General features: G+C 46.6%; 1 protein-coding gene and 1 non-coding gene across 2 annotated transcripts; one reads left to right on the forward strand and one right to left on the reverse strand.

Annotated features, from left to right (window-relative positions):
• Positions 1–316: 316 nt before the first annotated feature.
• Positions 317–6,408, reverse strand: LOC113222616 (PRAME family member 17-like). The gene is made up of 4 exons (XM_026452277.1): positions 6,354–6,408; positions 3,314–3,625; positions 2,020–2,598; positions 317–894 (listed from the first exon to the last, which is right to left on the reverse strand). The coding sequence occupies exons 2-4, from the start codon at positions 3,598–3,600 to the stop codon at positions 336–338; spliced, it is 1,425 nt and encodes a 474-aa protein (XP_026308062.1). The 5' UTR covers positions 3,601–3,625; positions 6,354–6,408; the 3' UTR covers positions 317–335.
• A 4,485-nt stretch (positions 6,409–10,893) lies between these two features.
• On the forward strand, positions 10,894–10,999 carry LOC111526350. Its single transcript, XR_002726346.1, has one exon. It is a non-coding gene; the product is annotated as a U6 spliceosomal RNA (small nuclear RNA).
• The last annotated feature ends 8,771 nt before the right edge of the window (positions 11,000–19,770 follow it).

Below are 19,770 nucleotides of genomic sequence, written 5' to 3' on the forward strand. Positions count from 1 at the left end.
AAAGCCAAAGCAGTCAGATCACTTGAGGTCAGTAGTTTGAGGCCAGCCTCTGCCAACATTGTGAAACCCTGCCTCTACTAAAAAAATACAAAAATTAGCCGGGTGTGGAGGCACACACCCGTAACACCAGCTACTAGGGAAGTTGAGGCAGGAGAATCACTAGAACCCGGGAGGTGGAGCTTGCAGTGAGCTGAGATTATGCCACTGCACTTCAGCCTGAGGGACAGAGCGAGACTCTGTCTCCAAAAAAAGAAAAAAAAAATGCACCCATGTACAATATTTTAGTTCCCAAGTGTAAGGAAGAAAGCTTATCCACCCTACTAACCAGGCCTTCCCTAGGAGCAAAGATGGAAGTCTACTTTCTCAGATGGCCATGAGCCACAGGAAGGGCAGGGGACGGGACCAAAGAAGACCCTCTTGGGCTGCCTGACTTCCCTGAGCGTCCCCATCAGCTCAGCCCGAATTGGGGCGAGGATCTCCCAGTTGACATGACCGCTGTTGTCAAGACTCTCCAGAGGTGCAGGATACAGCTCCAGGCCTAACTTGCTCAGCCCGCCTGTGTGACGCAGCAGGTCTTTCAGAGCATCCGTGGAGGTCTCATTTCCGCGAAAGTAGAAGGTGGTGAGCTGGGAGCAGCGGCTCAGGGCAGGGAGGAGGACCCTGAGTTGGGGGTCCTGGATCTGACAGTCCTCTAAGATGAGGATCTCGAGAGTAGCAGCAACTTTCTCTAGCAGAGCTCCAAGGGGCTCAAGATCGGTGGTCCACATTAGGATATGAATCAGATGCAGCTCCTTTAGCTGACTGAGGCTTGGATACTGAGACAGACACTCCATGTCCCGATCAGCTAGGTAAGCATGACAGAATGTAAAGGCCTCCAAGGGGTTCTTGAGGTACCTGGGGAGAGCAAGAAGTTAGTTATGGGCAACGGTACCAGTTAGCGGAGGGGGGTGGGAAATAATGTCAATGGTGAACTTGAAGTGGGCATTGAGCAATTCTGCACCTTCCTACAGCACAGGTGTTGTGGTAACCTGCAGTGGGGAAGCCTGTTTCACCCAAACACAAGTTTGTTCCCATCATCAGATGATGGTCCGCGTGCGAGGTGCTGCCTGATGAAGACTCAGATCATCCAGGGGCAGCTCCACTTTAGGCTCAGTCCTTTCACCCTTGCTTGTGTGACTGATACCATCTGAGACCTGCTCCCTCACCCTCCATCCCAGAAGCATGCACTTCCCATATCAATTACCTTCCCTGGGGTTCCAAACAACCTTTTACAGACAGGGAATTAGAGACAGGGTCATTGGTGTTTACTAAGCTTCACAGGACAGAGTTTCTACTGTGAAATGCACAGGTTTGATGCACTTCCCCCCCCCCCTTTTTTTTTTGAGATGGAGTCTCACACTGTAACCTGGGCTGGAGTGCAGTGGGACAATCTCAGCTCACTGAAACCCCCACTTCCCTGCCTCAGCCTCCCAAGTAGCTGGAATTACAGGTGCCCGTCACCATGCCCGGCTAATTTTTTTGTATTTTTAGTAGTGACGGGGATTCCCTTTGTTGGCCAGGCTGGTCTCGAAGCCCTGACATCATGATCTGCCTGCCTCAGCCTTCCAAAGTGCTGGGATTACAGGCGTGAGACACCGCGCCCAGCCGCACTTTCCCTTCTTTCATACCCTCCTCTGTATGAAGAATACGTTTCCATCATATTCACTTTATACACACTTCCTAACAAGGAATTCACAAGTGCACCCTCACTAGATCTGAACCCCCAACTAACTAGCTCCCTACATGTCTCTCCCTGTAGCATCAACCCCAGGCCATCCCTCTGCCCTTATTTGAGTGGTCTTGTGATACCCACTTCAGGATATAGAGCACTGAACAGCATAATGCATTGACATTCTAGCCTCCCATTCCCTGTGACGTCACCAGTGGCTGGCACAGAGTAGATGCCCACTAGCATTTACTGTGAAAAAGAACAAAAGTCTGTGGTATGGTCTGCAGAGAAAGCTCACCATCCTTTCTTACCTGAGCAGGTGCTCCAGGTGCTCTTTGATATTGCTGACCTTTCTTATATAAAGTATCTGGGGGTAGGACAGGCAGAGGAATGGAGAGTCCAAGTCAGGAATGAACTGCCATTGGCCGCTCACGTGTAACTCACTGTCATAACCGAAGGCTAAAAAGAGTTTGTGAAGATTGTTCATCCGGCTCAGGTAAGGGGCAAACTTTCTTGTTTGATTGAGAGAGCACTTTCTCCTGACTTCCAACTTCTGGATACTGTCTGGGTCTATCCTCTCCAATAGATTTCTGAAACTTGAAGTGGGCATTGAGTAATTCTGCACCTTACTACAACACAGGTGCACTAGACCGCTTCTGTAGTGGACCCACCCACAGAGGTAGCTCAGGCATTCGTCCAGCGCACTGTCCTTTAGGCAGAGCTCTATGAACACCTTCAAGGGCTGGCGCTCTCCCGTCCTCGGACAGTCCTCCTCTGTCTGCCTCTTACTCACGGCCTCTGGGGAGCAGGACAGGGCCCGGGCTCCAGACCATATGGTCCAGAAATTCTCATCAACATCCCGCAAATCCAGCACTTGAAGTTTCCACCTCCTGTGAGTAACATGGGGGAAAAGCTCAAGGACCCACCAATGAACAAGGACCCACCCCTGACCTGAGCTTTCACTCCACATCCAGGACATCAGCCAGCTGTTTCTGTCCTCAGTGCTCCCACTTTTTTTTTTTTTTTTTTTTTTGAGATGGAGTCTCGCTCTGTTGCCCAGGCTGGAGTGCAGTGGCCGGATCTCAGCTCACTGCAAGCTCCGCCTCCTGGGTTTACGCCATTCTCCTGCCTCAGTCTCCCGAGTAGCTGGGACTACAGGCGCCCGCCATCACGCCCAGCTAGTTTTTTGTATTTTTTTAGTAGAGACGGGGTTTCACCGTGTTAGCCAGGATAGTTTCAATCTCCTGACCTCGTCATCCACCCGTCTCGGCCTCCCAAGAGCTGGGATTACAGGCCTGAGCCACCACGCCCGGCCCCAGTGCTCCCACTTCTGTCTCTTCTCCATCCCGTTCCCCCTTTGATTCTGCCTGGCACCCACTTCTAGTACCTTGACCTTCCACTGGGAAGAAGCAGGTTCCTGTTTCCTCGGTGGACCCTGTGTGGTGAGCAGTCCTTTCCCAGAGGAGCTGGGCCATGGCCAAGGCCTCTCATGGGCACCATCAGAAGCCTCTGAGCCACCCTAGCCCCCCAACCCCGCCACGCCTGAGTCAGCTGTCCCTTCCCTGGATGCCTGGGCCCTTCCCACCAGGCCACCTGTCACCTCACCTGGGCCGAACCTTCTGGGCCAGCAGTGTATCCAGTCCCTTCAGCACAGCTCGCAAGGTCTCCAGATGAGGTGTCTTCATCAGGGATCCCAGAGGGAGGTGGAGGAAGGGCCAGGCTTGCACCAGCAGCTTCAGGGCCTCACAGCGTCTCATGCTGAAGGCCTCCGTGAACATGAGAGGGAAGACCTCCCGGAGCAGCTCATCCAGGGTGGAGATGGTCAGGGACTGGTTCCTCAGCAGGCTCTGCCCCGCCAGCTCCAGGAGTCTGGATGGGGACTGGAGGCTCATTCTGACAAAACTACAAGGAAAAGCTCTAGAGGACAATCCAGCAAAAAGGCAAGTTTCTCAGGCCAATCCCCTGCAACCCCCACTTCTTCTAGGGCCAAAGTCATTTCCCCAGCATATGTGAAAAAGCCCTCAGTTTACTCCAATTGCATTCTACAGTAAGTGGCCACAGAGACACAGTTCTACCCTTCTGGTACCAAGAAGAGTGTGTCCCAACCTCTAAAGATCAGGCAAGACCTTTCTGTTTGGACGAACGGAGGCAAGATGGCGCAGTTCGGGGTTCTTCACCGTCAGCTTTCCGGCGCCGGGGAAAGACACAGGTCGACTGCACAGGCGCAACCCGACCTCCGAGGGAGAAAAACCGGAACCCGCCTAGCCACGCCTACTGCCCGGCCCGGACCCGCCTACGTCCCGCCCACTGCCCGCCCACTCCCAGGCTCAGGACATAAAAGCGGCTCCCGGCGGGTGCGCGGTGCGAACTTCCTTGGCCCCTGCTGGTGTGCGGACCTAGGAACCTCGCGGGAGAGCTCCACCCGGTGACTCCCCCGGCCTCCCCTGCTCGAGACCAACGGACCTCACCCCTCCCCACAAAGCTGGCTGACCAAAAAATAAACCTGCAGTTTTGCTCCTAGCCTTGCCTACTTGCTGGTCATTTAATACCCGCCCTGGTTTCCTAGAAAGCAAATCAGCTTCCTGGAAAGCAAATCACTTTCCTAGTCCATGATTACTAGCCTCTGCTCCACTGAACTCATAGCACCGGGAAATGTTACCGAGGATCTCTGAAGCTCAGATCTCGTGCCCAGCTAATCTATTATTTGTTGACTTTTTGTAAAGACAGTGGGTTTCACTATGTTCTCCATGCTGGTCTTGAACTCCTAGACTCAAACAATCCACCCACCTTGGCCTCCCAAAGTGCTGGGATTACAAGCGAGAGCCTCTGCTCAATCTCATTATTGAAATTTCAGTGGGAAACTTTGAAAACTATGTGACAGTGTTATGCATCATTCACAAGACACAGATGTTTCCAATACACACCTCTTACACATATTAAAATTGAACCACTTCAGCTGGACATGGTGACTCATGCCTGTTATCCCAGCACTTTGGAAGGCAGAGGAAGGTGGATCATCTGTGGTCTGGAGTTTGAACCAGCCTGGCTAACATGGTAAAACACTACCTCTACTAAAATTCCAAAATTAGCCAGGCACAGTGGTGTGCGCCTATAGTCGAAGCAGCCAGGGAGACTGAGGTAGGAAGATTGCTTGAACCCAGGAGGCAGAGGTTGCAGTGAGCTGAGATTATACCACTGCACTCCAGCCTGGGAAATAGGCTAGATTCAAAAGAGAGAGAGAGAGAACTACATTTGATTAGATTTCTTAAGCCCCACCCAGTTAATCCTGATTGGAATTTTGGCTTTCTTCCAAGTTAACTGATTGAATTAGACATTCGTCCATCAAAGTGAAAGAATTAAGGATAAGGTGAAAGTCCAGGACTAATTCACTGATTCACTCCACAAACATGGAGTTTTACTAATATGTGTCCTTCCTAGTCCTGAGTGTGAGACAGGGAAGGGTTGAATCTCTTCCTGACATTAGACAGAAATAAAAAAACTTGAAAGTATCTTTGTTGAGAGATCCTTGGCCACATCAAATGTATCAAAATATTTCAGAGTTAAAACAGTTTTACAAAGACAGACATGACAGTCCCTAAGAAAACACAATAGAAATCTTCATGTATCCAATGATCACCTGGGTGGTATAATTTAATTGTTTTTGGTGTTGGGGGAAACTGAATCTCACTTTGTTGCCCAGGCTGGAGTGCTGTGGTGACATCTCAGTTTCCTGTAACCTCCGCCTCCCAGGTTCAAGCCATTCTCATGCTTCAGCCTTCTACATAGCTGGGATTACAAGCATGCACCCCCACACCCATGTGTCCATTCAGGTGGAAGAGTTGCAATGAGGATGTGATTCGTTTAAAATTAAGGTCAAAGATCCTCTTTGGTTAAGAATTGTTTTTTTTTTTTTTTTTTATTTTTTTTTTTTTTTTTTGACAATGTGTCACTCTGTTGCCCAGGCTGGAGTACAGCAGTGGTGTGAGTATGGCTCACTGCAGCCTCTATCTTCTGGGCTCAAGTGATACTCCCAGGTCAGCAACCCAAATAGCTGGGAATACAGATGCATGCTACCATGCCTGGCTAATTAAAAAAATATATATATGTATTGTAGAGGCCGAGCACTGTGGCTCATGGCTGTAATTCCAGCACTTTGGGAGGCCGAGTTTAGGAGTTCAAAAGCAACCTGGCCAGCATAGTGAAACCCTACCTCTACTAAAAATACAAAACCTAGTGAGTCATGGTGGCAGACGGATGTAATACCAGCTACTGGGAGGCTGAGGCAGAAGAATTGCTTGAGGCTGGGAGGCAGAAGTTGCAGTGAGTCGAGATCGTGCCACTGCACTCCAGCCTTGGCAACAGATGGAGATGATCCTCCTGCCTTGGCCTCCCAAAGTGTTGGGGTTACAGGCATGACTCACTACTCCCATCAAGAATTTTGAAATGATGTAAACCTAAGCACCATCCAATTTTTTGAAATAAAGACAAAACTACATTTAGAGGAAAAATTTCAAAGTTTCAAATTGTTCATATAAAAAAAAAAAGACAGATAGAGCTCTGTGCCATCGTTGGCTGTACTGTCACCAGCCAACAACAGCTGACTGTAGGTCAGACGGGAGTGTCCTTACAGAAATGAGTGACTTACCAGATCTGGACTCCGTTTGCCGGGTGCTCAGACATCAGGAAGAACCGAGCAGTAACTCCAGGCTTGAAGATTTTGGGTCTCTCCTGTAGGTCTTTAAAAGCTTTTATTGACCTTTCTAATCACAACTGCCACCCACGCCCCACCACGTATGCACTGCTAGCTTCCAATCAAAAAGTGATATCTGATTGCGTTTCTGAAGCTCCACCCAATTAATCCTGATTGGGTTTTTGGCTCTCCCCAAATTAATGAATTGAATCAGATATCCATATTAAGTTCATGAATCAAGAAATTGACAGTATTAGGGATAGGGTGGAAGTCAAGAATTCATCCATTAAAGGCTGGGCGAGGAGGCTCACACCTGTATTTCTAGCACTTTGGAAGGCCAAGTTGGGTAGATCACCTGAGGTCAGGTGTTCAAGACCAGCCAGGCCAACATAGTGAAATCCCATCTCTACAATAATCCAAAAATTAGCCGGGGATGATGGCATGTATTTGTAATCCAGCTACTCAGGAGGCTGAGGCTGGAGAATTGCTTGAACCCAGGAGGCAACGGTTGCAATGAGCCAAGATTGCACCATTGCACTCCATTCTGGGTGACAGAGGGAGACTTTGTCGGGGGGAAAAAAAAAGGATTCATTCATTCATTCATTCTTGAACTCCACAAACACTGATGGAATTTTACTAGTATATGACCTGCATTGTCCTGAGTTTGAGGCAGGGAAGGGTTTGATCTGTTCCGAATATTAGACAGAAAAATAAAATCTGAAAGTCATGTTGTTGGGAAATCTTTGGCCACATCAAAATTATAAAAATGTTTTATAGTTAAAATAGCTTTATAAAAACAGAGGAGTCATCCCTACAAAGTCGGAGAAAAAACTCCATGTATCGAATGGTCGTGTGGGTTTTATATTCACTCATGCTGGTGGAAGAGAGGTGTCACTGAGGGCGTGAGTGGTCTCAGGGCTTAGGTTAAGGCTTCTCTGGAAGAAATTGAAACCTTACCTTTAAACTTTATAGATTTAATCAGTGAAGAAGGGAGGGGGAGAAACAAAAATAAACCAAGCTTACAGGGCATTCAGCACTCATCATGAGGTCAGCTTGCTCTCCGATCTGCTTCCTCATGGTTGCTGGCAGCCTACTGTCCCAAAATCATGTAGTTCTTAGATTACAGTTCCCCTTAACTGCCCTGCAGACAACAATTTAAGCATTGTAAGACATTCTTTTTCATTTGACATATTCTTTCAGGTTCTGCATGTCAGGGAAACTACTGATGCCAGCTCATCTGAAGGGCCCTGCAAGGCACCAACTCACCAAACAATGCAGTTTCGACATCCTGATGACTTCATACCTCTTACTGCCACCAAACTGCACCAACTTTCCAGCCCCTTGCTGTCCACGATCCCCTGAAAACTCTCAGTACTTCTTGGGGAGATGAATTTAAGGGTCTCCTCCCAGCTTTTCATTTAGCCACCCTGTGATCATTAAACTCTCTGCTACAAACCCTGCTGTCTCAGAATGTTGGTATGCTTCTGTGCTGCACGCACAGGAACCTGATGATCCTGTAATAAATTCATGTCAAAATTACAAAGGGAAGTGAGGGTGGAGGCTTCTTAGGGTTTAGCTATGTGTTTTACTGGGATCTTGGGAGTGAACCAAGACTTGGTAAACATGTTGGGGGTTACTGAGGAGGTGCAGGAGGAATCTTTCTAACATTGCTCTTGGTTTTGATACTTATGACCAAGAATGAGTCTGTCAAAACAATTTATATAGTTCTCCTCATTTTTCCTTTCAAAACTTTTGTCTTCCTTTACCTCCCTGAATAATCTCACATCTATTCCCACTGCTTTGCTCTTTTCATAATAAAAATCCTTTTTTTTTTAAGAGTCTCTTTCCTTGTGAAGTAGACCATATATTTTGTTGCCACACAAGATGAGTAACCTGGTATTTTGGAGAGAAAGGATTCTATTCTGCACCAGCTGGAGGTGATATGAAGGTCATGGCTATTCTTTGTCATATCTGCACCTGCATATTGCCAGTTCTGCTAGAGCAAGTTGAGGCCATCCTGCAGACCCTGAACTTAGAGGACTGTGGGATCATGGACTCCCAACTCAGTGCCATCCTGCCTGCCCTGAGCCGCTGCTTCCAGCCCAGCACCTTGAGCTTCTGTGGGAACCTCATCTCCGCGGCCGCCCTGGAGAACCTGCTGCGCCACACCGTCGGGCTGAGCAAGCTGAGCCTGGAGCTGTGCCTGCCCCTCTGGAGAGTTATGATGCCCAGGGTGTTCTCTACTGGGGGAGATTTGCTCAACTTGGGGCTGAGCTGATGAAGACACTGAGGGACTTAAGGCAGCCCAAGATTATTGCGTTCAGCACTGTCCCCTGCCCTCGCTGTGGCATCAGGGCCTCCTATGACCTGAAGCCCAGTCACTGCCTCTGCTGAATGCCTGCCCATCAGGGTGAATATATTTAAAACTTTCTTCTGGTCATTTGGGAACTGAATCCTAGGCCATGAGTGCATGTTAAAGGGAGCACAGACCCATCGTTTCAGATACCTGCTCAGTGTGAAAGGGAAAGGAAAGGGAATGCAGGAGGGGTGGGAGGGACTGGGGGAAAAGTTGACTTGGAGTAGATGGGCTCTTTAGAGACCTGTGTCCCAGAGGATCAGAAATGGGAATCTGAATTGCTAGAGTGAGGATCAAGTAGGAGAGACACATGGGAAGGTTACCCTTGCATGGATGGTTATAAAGTAACAGTCATAAATAAAGGGATACTGAGTGGAAACTCTCTGGTGTCCTCCATGATTGCTTAACGTGACTTCACAGTTTAAACCTTAAAAAGTCCAGTTACTGATGGCAGAAATAAGGCACTGATTTATCTGCGACTCATGAGGTTCACTTCCTGGAAATCAAGCCATCAAAATGAAATTTGATCATTTGGATCAACTCCCTCCTTTTCTTTACTTCTCTCTGGACATCTGTTACCTTCTTGCTATTCTCTGTGACTACTTAGTGGGTTAATACACATGAGACACACACAGGGCCTGGAGCATTCTAAGTGGAAAGTGAGTGTCAGCCACGGGAGTGCAGCCCCTTCAGGGGCCCTCACTTCCATCCAGATGCCGAGACCCTGTTCACTCCAAGTGGGTGGATCCAGAACCCTCGGTTCCTGACCGTTACCTGTGCTGGGAAAGGACTTCACTGCCCAAGGCATGGCCCCTGCCCTGGAAGGGGAGCTCCACACTGTGTGAGCAGCAGCCTCAGGGCATCACCAACCCATGCCTGTCCTCACGGTGGGTAGTGGCCCTTGCTGAATTAAAGTGACTGTGGCCGGTAAAGACATCCAAATTCCCCTTTAGCAAAATGCTTACATTACGTAGGCATATAATACCTATAACATCGATGAAAGACCTTTTCTTTCCTTTTTTTTTTTTTTTATTTTTTGAGACGGAGTCTTGCTCTGCCGCCCAGGCTGGAGTGCAGTGGCCCGATCTCAGCTCACTGCAAGCTCCGCCTCCTGGGTTCACGCCATTCTCCTGTCTCAGCCTCCCAAGTAGCTGGGACTACAGGCGCCCGCCTTGTCGCCCGGCTAGTGTTTTTTGTATTTTCTATTAGAGACGGGGTTTCACCGTATTAGCCAGGATGGTCTCGATCTCCTGACCTCGTGATCCGCCCGTCTCGGCCTCCCAAGGTACTGGGATTACAGGCTTGAGCCACCGCGCCCGGCCGAAAGACCTTTTCTTAACACCCCCCCTTTCTCCCTGTCAAGGAAGACTAGTGCATCGTATTTGGAACTGCACATCCTCAGAGGATAGATAACGATCAAGTGCCTGCGGGTAATTAGTGACCACATCTGTGCTGAAGGACCCTACACAACACGCACCTAAGTGTAGAACCCTGCTGAGGACTCAGGGACTGATGCTGTTGGGCATGAAACAGCCAAGAGGCTCAGTTTCCCTGTGAGATAAAGATGATGATGCCTGCCATCCTATGAGACTGTTGTAGGACCCTATGAGATGGCGCATGTTCAGGACTTGGAATGGGGCCTGGCATACAGTAAGAGCTCAATACATGCATCTTGTTCTTTTTTTCCCTCCTGACAGAAGTCCCAGCATTCTTCATCTTTCAATCTCACCATCTATTCCTGATAACAGGGAGGCAGTAGGATCCCAGGGCAAGCAATGGGACTCAGCCACCACCACTTAATCTTGATTCCCTCAAATAGCAGAGCCTCAGCAGACAGCAGAGAGTGGGATGGGCGGGGCAGGACTGAGTTCATCTCTAGTGATCATGAGAGAAAAATTTCCAACCCTTGAGACTCATGTGCCATCTGCTGGTAGGTGAGACCATCTGCTGTAATTTATTGATGCAAAAAGGATGATATCGAGTGGTATCTCCAAAAATCGGCTGTTATGTAAATGTTTATAGAGAATAAATATTTATTTGTGATTTATATGTAACACATTTTAAGATACAAATTGAGATTTTAACTTAGAACAGAAATTTAGTATTTTAAAGTTTGTAGTGCAATATTTTAAAATGTTTGTGCTCGCCTCAGCAGCACATATACTAAAATTGAAAGATACAGAGAAGATTAGCATGGTCCCTGCATAAGGATGACATACAAATTCTTGAAGCGTTCCATATTTTTCAGGAAACCACAGATGCTGGAGAGGATGTGGAGAAATAGGAACGCTTTCACACAGTTGGTGGGAGTGTAAATTAGTTCAACCATTGTGGAAGACAGTGTGGTGATTCCTCAAGGATCTTGAATCAGAAATACCATTTGATCCAGCCATCCCATTACTGGCTATACACCCAAAGGATTGTAAATCATTCTACTATAAAGACACATGCACACGTATGTTTATTGTGGCATTGTTAATAATAGCAAAGACTTGGAACCAAGTCAAAAGCCCATCAGTGATAGACTAGATAAAGAAAATGTGGCACATATACACCATGGAATGCTATGCAGCCATAAGAAAGGATGAGTTCATGTCCTTTGCAGGTACGTGGATGAAGCTAGAAACCATCATTCTCAGCAAACTAACACAGGAACAGAAAACCAAACACTGCATGTTCTCACTCATAAGTGGAAGTTGAACAATGAGAACACATGGACACAGGGAGGGGAACACCACACACTGTGGTCTGTTGAGGGGGTTGGGGAGTTGGGGAGTTGGGGAGGGGTAGCATTATGAGAAATACCTAATGTAGATGACGTCTTGATAGGTGCAGCAAACCACCATGGCATATGTATACCTGTGTAACAAATCTGCATGTTCTATGCATGTATCCCAGAGCTTAAAGTATATTTAAAAAAAAAAAGTTTAATGTGGTTTTGAGTCTCAAATAAAATGACACCTTCAAACTGATTTTAAAGATCAATGAATAAGAATTGCTCCTATTTAAAAATATTTATATTTATACAGTTTTGGAACTGGAAGGAAGTGGTGCAATGTTTTTAGGGAAATATGATTTATTTTCTTAGAGAAGTTATAAGGTCACAGTGAAGTTGAGCAGAAAGTAGATCCTTCCCTCACACTCCATGACCCCATGCTAGTGCAGACTCCTGAAGGATCAACATCCTGCTCCAGCTGGTCCATTTGTTCCAATGCATGAACCATATGAACTATCCTTATCACCCAAAGTTCATAATTAACATTAATGGCTCACTGTTGGTTTGCATATTCTATGAGCTCTGATGAATTGATAATGACATGTATTCACCCTTATAGCATCACGCAGAGTAGCTTCAGTGCCTTAAAAAATCATCTCTTCTCTTTCTATCCATCCCACTGTATCCTGATTCCTGGCTAGCCTGGGCTTTTTACTGCGTCCATGGATTTGCTTTTCCAGAATATCATGTGACCTTTTCATGTTAACTTCTTTCACTTAGTTATGTGCATTTAAGTTTCCTCCATGTTTTTAGGGCTTAATAATTTACATTGTCAGGATGTGCCACAGTTTATTCATCCATTTATCTGCTGAAGAACATGTTGGTCCATATTAAGTTTGGTCATTATGAATGTAGTGGTTAAAATCACCCAGGTATTAGGTTTTCTCATTTGGGTAAATGCCAAGGAGCATGACTGCTGGACCATGTGCTTAGGTGTTGCAGGAAGTCAGGGACCCCGAATGGAGGGACCACCTGGAGCTGAGGTAGAGGACCACAAATTGTAAAGATTTCATGGACATTTATCAGTTCCCAAATAATACTTTTATAATTTCTTATGCCTGTCTTTACTTTAATCTCTTAATCCTGTTATCTTTGTAGGCTGAGGATGTACGTCACTTCAGTGATAATTGTGTTAACTGTACAAACTGATTGTAAAACACGTGTGTTTGAACAATATGAAATCAGTGCAGCTTGAAAAAGAACAGAATAATAGCAATTTTCTGGGAACAAGGGAAGACAACCATCAGGTCTGACTGCCTGTGGGGTCAGGCAAAAAGAGCAATGTTTTTCTTCTTGCAGAGAGCCTATAAATGGACATGCAAGTATGGAAGATATTGTTAAATTATTTTCTTAGCAAGGAATATTAATATTAATACCCTGGGAAAGGAATGCATTCCTGGGGGGAGGTCTATAAGCAGCCGCTCTGGGAAAGTCTGTCTTATGTGGTTGAGATAAGGACTGAGATATGCCCTGGTCTCCTGCAGTACCCTCAGGCTTACTAGGGTGGGGAAAAACTCTACCCTGGTAAATTTGTGGTCAGATTGGTTCTTTGCTCTCCGACCCTGTTTTCTGTTATTTAAGATGTTTATCAAGACAATATGTGCACCGCTGAACATAGACCCTTATCAGTGGTTCTGCTTTTGCTCTTTGCCTTGTGATCTTTGTTGGACCCTTAACAGTAGTCCTGCTTTTGCCCTTTGTCCTGTTCCCTCAGAAACATGTGATCTTTGCTAACCCTTACTAGTAGTGCTGCTTTTTGCCTTTTGAAGCATGTGATCTTTGTACCTACTCCCTGTTCTTACACACCCTCCCCTTTTGAAACCCTTAATAAAAACTTGCTGGTCTGAGACTCAGGAGGGCATGATGGTCCTACCAATATGTGATGTCACCCCGGCAGCCCAGCTACAAACTTCCTCTCTTTGTACTGTCTCTCTTTATTTCTCAGCTGGTCAACACTTACAGAAAATAGAACCTTCGTTGAAATATTGGGGGTGGGTTCACCCAATACTTGGGTTGTGTTTGATAACGATTTTTTTCCTTAACAACCTCATGTGGTAGACAGAGATTGCTTCTTCCAGGGTAGGGACCATGTCACTGTCATCCTGTGGTCCCAGATTAGAACATAGAGCCTGGCAGGTGGCTGTGAATGCTTATGGACCACATAGTTCTTAGAAATCTGTATCATCAGTTTACAGCCACTATAATGCAAATGTCAGGAAGTCAACATGTGCTGCCACCAATAACATAAACAGGTTGAATATGGAGGAAATCGCCCTCCTGATGCTGTGGTTCCTTCCTGTGTGTCATGGCAGTGCCGTCATCAGATGGATGAACTTCACCTGTTTTTACAGATTTCCCCTCAGGTAATACTGACTGTCACTGGCCTGAGTCTGTCCCCTTGGAACTAAGGTTCCTGTTACCTGCACTTACCTACCACAGGCGTCCCTGTGAGAGCCACTAGAGGGCGAGCATCTTCACCAAACCTGATGGAGCCATGGAGTCCGACCTGAATGCCTCCTTGATAGGCAGGGGTCCTCAGAGAAATCTTCTATCTGGTCCAGATGGAGGGAAGTGGAAGACTCTCCTCAAACCCAGGACCAACAAAGAGATTCCCTCCAAGGTCCCAATTAGGGAGCCAGGACAGGAACTGGGAGGGAACTGGGAAGGGAAGGCCCCTTAGGTTCCTAAACCTGCAACTGATGGAGAAGGTCCTCTCCAGAAACTGTTTGAAAAGAACCAGCTGAGAAGAATTAAAGTCTCTGAGATCTTCCACCTTAGAGCTGGACATCTGAATTCAGGAAGACTTACCTGAGGCGTTCCCATGGTGCCACCGAGAAGAGCTCACAGAGCTCTTGCCAGTGCAGGATGCATTGGTTCCGGAGGCATCAGGAAGAGGTTGGTGGTCCCCTTTGAATCCCACTTCTAACAACAATGAGGTCCACCAAAAATCATGCGGTCTATAGCTTTAGAAAAAGGGAACGTAATTTCTTGTAAAGGTTTACAACCTGTATGCTGGGAAATTGGCCTCAAGGTAGGACCTGAGGCAAGTGCTTGGAGGGAGGGAAGGACACCCAGGAATCTATGCTGAACGTGCTGGCCAAGTGGGCATATTCACCAGGTTATTGGAGCACCTGTGAAAATTCACAGGGTGGGGGATGCGCGCATGTAGAGTAAGCAAATATGCCTGTTATATATGTCCCAGGTTCACCCTGTGGTTGAGGCTTTACATTTAAATGCATTATAATTAGGTTCTCTACATCCAAAGGTGAAGTTGGGACATGAAGTTCCCCAATTCCTATCTAAATGGCCTGGGGACTCACCTCCTACAAACCACAAAGTGCCCTCAGAGGGGATTTATTTAACCCTATACAAAGTGGCTTGAGGCCAGGCACAGTGGTTCACGCCTGTAATCCCAGCACTTTGGGCGGCTGAGGTGGGTGGATCACCTGAGGTCGTGAGTTCGAGACCAGTCTGCCCAACATGGAGAAATACCATCTCTACTAAAAATACAAAATTACCCAGGCATGGTGGCACATGCCTGTAATCCCAGCTACTCGGGAGGCTGAGGCACAAGAATCGCTTGAACCTGGGAGGTGGAGTTTGTGGTGAGCCAAGATCATGCCATTGAACTGCAGCTTGGGCAACAACAGTGAAACTCCATCTCAAAACTAACTAACTAACTAAGTAAGTAACTAACTAAAATAAAGTGGCTTGTTTTCCAGCCTGACTCTGGCATAGCATCACATGACAGATAAGAAAGGAAATCAAAAGATTTTAACCTCAAATACATTTCTTGGCCATATCTTAAATTAGAACTGCAGAGTTGTCTCTTGTGGGGAAAAAGCTACATTCTGTTGAGAATTCCCTTTCCCTTTTCCACTCAGTGGGCAACCTCTGTCAATTGGCCAGAACTAGTCTGTGGTTCGGGATCTCTCATCAGGAGAAAGTTACTGAAATGAATCCCCTGTCTAATCACAGCTGCTGTCCTGGCTTGTGGAGCAGGGTTCAGCTGGTCTGCATTTGGTGGCTGGTGAGCTGCAGTTGTTTCCATCTGCTTTATCTAGATGCTGACGCTGGTTGAGCTGCTGAAGAAAAAGGAAAATGCTGTTGCAGTCAGAAATAGTTGAATCTTTCCATGAAGGGGCACGGGAGTTCACTCTTGCCTAGCAGGGCCTAAGGTCCTGCTTGTAGTTTGGTATTTTTTTGACACACATAGTCTGTTCTGTGAGTCGTATGACCTCTGTTTCAGCATTAATGCTGCTTAGTTGTTGTGGCTAGACCAGAAAAGGGAGGGGAGTCTGGCTGCAGCATCAGGTGGTCGGCTGAAATCAGCAATGGAGAAAGTCTTTTTTACCTCCCCTGCCCTCATGACCAGCATCTCATATTTAAGGTTTCTCTGGGGTCCCCTTGGCCAAGAGGGAGACCTCTCTGTTGGCTAGGGGGCTTAGGGTTCTATTTTTATTTCTCAGACTTCATTTGTATTTTACACTTCTTTTCCTCAAGTAATACAGTACAGCATTCTCAATGTAAACTTTCTAATAGCACCGATGATAGAGCAAGCATCTCCCTTGACTTTTCTTTTTATCCCAGGCTCCTATCTGGGGGGCTCAGTTTAGAAAGCAGTCCAGATTTGGCCGGGCACGGTGGCTCAAGCCTGTAATCCCAGCACTTTGGGAGGCCGAGACGGGTGGATCACGAGGTCAGGAGATCGAGACCATCCTGGCTAACACGGTGAAACTCCGTCTCTACTAAAAAATACGAAAAACTAGCCGGGCGAGGTGGTGGGCGCCTGTAGTCCCAGCTACTCAGGAGGCTGAGGCAGGAGAATGGCGTAAACCTGGGAGGCGGAGCTTGCAGTGAGCTGAGATCCGGCCACTGCACTCCAGCCTGGGCGACAGAGCGAGACTCCGTCTCAAAAAAAAAAAAAAAAAGAAAGCAGTCCAGATTTTTTGGGAAGATTTCCTGCATAGTTCTACGGGCACATAGAGACATCGGATTCCATCTTCCCTTATGGAAATGGTGTCTTCCTGTGGTATTGATGATCATCTTGCTTTTATTCACTTACATGTAGACTTAGAGATTCATCCTTATTCTTATTGACTTCCATACAGTATTCCATGCAATCGATGGTCCACAGCTTAACCCTTTGCCAGTTTTTCCATGTCTATGTTCTTCCGATTTGTTGCAATTACCAACCATAAGGTAATAAGCATCCCTGCACACACCAAAGCTGCTCTTTAGCTTCTCAATGTTGTCTCTCCACATCAATCCCATCTCTTTGGAATCATCAATTTCATTCTCTCAGATCATTTTCATCAATTTATAAATGGGCTCTCCACGATCTTCTTGTTAGAGAAAGAAACAAAAGGAAAGGAAAGAGAATGTTTATTTGCTTCCATATTATTCTCTAGCTATCATTTCTTATCTTTGTCTTCATAGCAAACTTCTGTAAAGAGGTCTCCATATTCCCTATCACTCTGTCCTAATCTCTCACATATTGTCACTGTAATTTTTGTTTACACTGTAAATAAAACACAAAAACACTGAGGTCAGGTGTTGTGGCTCACTCCTGTAATCTCAGCACTTTTAGAGGCTGAGGCGGGAAGACTGCTTGAGCCCAGGATTTCAAGACCAGCCTGGCAACAAGGCAAGAAATTAAAAAGAAAAAAAACCCGGGCTTGGCATGGTGCACCTGTAGTCCCAGCTACATAGGGGGCTGAGACGAGAGGATGGCTTGAATCCGGGAGTTTGAGCATGCAGTGAACCATGATTGCACCCCTGCAGTCCAGCCTGGGCAATAGAGTGGAATGAGAGCTTGTCTTCAAAACAAAAACAGAAACACAAAGCCACAGTAAAGTATACTGACTAATACCAAAAATGTAGAGACACTCACACTCATTATCACGTTTAAAATATTAACATTTTCTTTTTTTAGAGATATTTTTAAATCTATTGTAACTTTATAGATACAGACAACTCCTTGTGGGTAACCCTCCCCTATTGCTGAAGCCCTGTCTCTTCCTTCCTGCACAGAGATAACACTATCTTCAGTTTATTATGTTATTGCCTTGAATGTTTTAAAGATCTTCTTCATATATTTGTCTTTAAATAAAAGGTACTACATTGGATGCTGATAAAATTTACATAATCGCCATCCTTCATATATCTTTCTTCAATGCTTATTCAGGAACAAGATGTTGGTTTTGGGATGGATGTGTATTGATTCATTTAGATTTAAAAAATAAGTCATATTGTGGTATAATCTATTGACAGCAAAAAATACACATTTCAAGAGTACAGTTTGATGAGTTTTAACATGTGTTTTCACTTGTGGAAGAATCACCACCCTCCAGACATAGCATGTTTTCATCACTCCCAGCAGGGCCAGAACAGAGAGCTTGACTGTTAGAAACATGCCGAGGGAGAGACCTCAGCTAAGAAGAGACCTGACTCAGACAGAAACAGACTCACTGCATTCCAGGTGCAGCCTTGTCAGTTGCTGAGACCTGGCTGGGCCAGGTGCTGAGATCAGCTCAGTCGGGGAGACCCTAACCCAGTGGCACTAGAGGAATTAAAGACACATACATAGAAATATAGATGTGTGAAGTGGGAAATCAGGGGTCTCACAGCCTTCAGAGCTGAGAGCTCCAAACAGAGATTTACCTACTTATTTATAAACAGAAAGCCAGTCATTAGCATTGTTTCTATAGATATTAAATTAACTAAAAGTACCCCTTATGGGAAACAAAGGATGGGCTGAAATAAAGGAATAGGTTGGGCTAGTTAACTGCAGCAGGAGCATGTCCTTAAGGCACAGATTGCTCATGCTATTGTTTGTGGCTTAGGAATGCCTTTAAGTGGTTTTCCACCCTGGGCGGGCCAGGTGTTCCTTGCCCTCATTCCTGTGAACCCACAACCTTCCAGTGTGGGTGTTATGGCCATTATAAACATGTCACAGTGCTGCAGAGATTTTGTTTATGGCCAGTTTTGGAGATAGTTTATGGCCAGATTTTGGGGGACCTGCTCCCAACAGCCAGGGGAGCCTGGGAAGGGATGGCTCCTGCACCGGGACACATCCCCGGCTCTGCCATCAGCCTGGCACCCTTGGGAGAACCAGAGGAGTCAAGTCTCCCTCTGCAAGCCAGGCAGCCTCACAAACCAGAAGACCCAGGTGCCTCTTTAGGTCCAGACCAGCAGTTGTGGAGTTCCCTGTTTTGTGCCTTGCCATATTCACCAAAATAGCTCAATATACATTGGAGAAAATTTCCTAATTACTGCTGATTCCAGAGTAAGGTTATCTCTGCATTGTGGCCATGTTCCAAAGTCCAGGCGAGATGGGCTGATGTCCTTGGGATGCATAAAGTGATGTCGACCCCATCAGCTCAGACTGGGGGAGAAAACAGAGGCTCAGGAATATTCTAGAGAACCGGCCTTGTATGAGCTTTGGAATCCCAGTGTGGATTGTGGGACTGGAGAATAGGTCAGGTCGTTTCTTGAGATGGGCTTCGAAGGCTGCTCTGAGTTGGGCAGCAGATGAGCACCTTGAGAAGAACAGGCGACAGGACGTGGTAGAAAAGCCCCCAAGTGTGGGATTCTTGCTGGGGTCCTGTGGGTGCTGCTGGATCCCCTGAAATGGGCAGGAAGGGAAAGTCTCTCAGTCAGTTCTTTTCAACATTTAGGTGGTTGAACACCTTGGGCGTTCCTCTGAGCCACTCACCTGAGGGGTCTGCCAATCATGTGCTGACAGAACATGGGCAGGTTTCTCTGTCTGACCAAGTCTCAGGTTTACCATGTTAAGAATTGGGAAACTAGCTACGTGCTTTAGATTCTCTGTGAAGGAGAGCTCCTGGATGAAAGGTACCAGTCGTCTGTTGTGCCTCGTGGATGCCCAGTCAACAGAGATTCTCAGAACCATTCTTGGTGCTGAGCTCACCCTCAGCCTCAGGTTTCCAAAGTGGGGCCTGGGAAGTAGAAGCCCCACTGTGCTCAGGTGATCCTCTTCTTCAGTATCTTGGCCTACAGGTGCACACTGCCACTCCCAGCTAATATTTTATAGTTTTATTAGAGACAGGGTTTCACCACATTGCCCATGTTCATCTCAAACTCCTGAGCTCAGCACTCTGCCTGTCTTTACTTTCCAAAGTGCTGGAATTAGAGGACTGAGTTTCCTTCCTTCCTTCCTTCCTTCCTTCCTTCCTTCCTTCCTTCCTTCCTTCCTTCCTTCCTTCCTTCCTTCCTTC

The sequence above is a fragment of the Piliocolobus tephrosceles genome, chromosome 1 (assembly GCF_002776525.5).
Source record: "Piliocolobus tephrosceles isolate RC106 chromosome 1, ASM277652v3, whole genome shotgun sequence".
NCBI classification, from domain to species: domain Eukaryota; kingdom Metazoa; phylum Chordata; class Mammalia; order Primates; family Cercopithecidae; genus Piliocolobus; species Piliocolobus tephrosceles.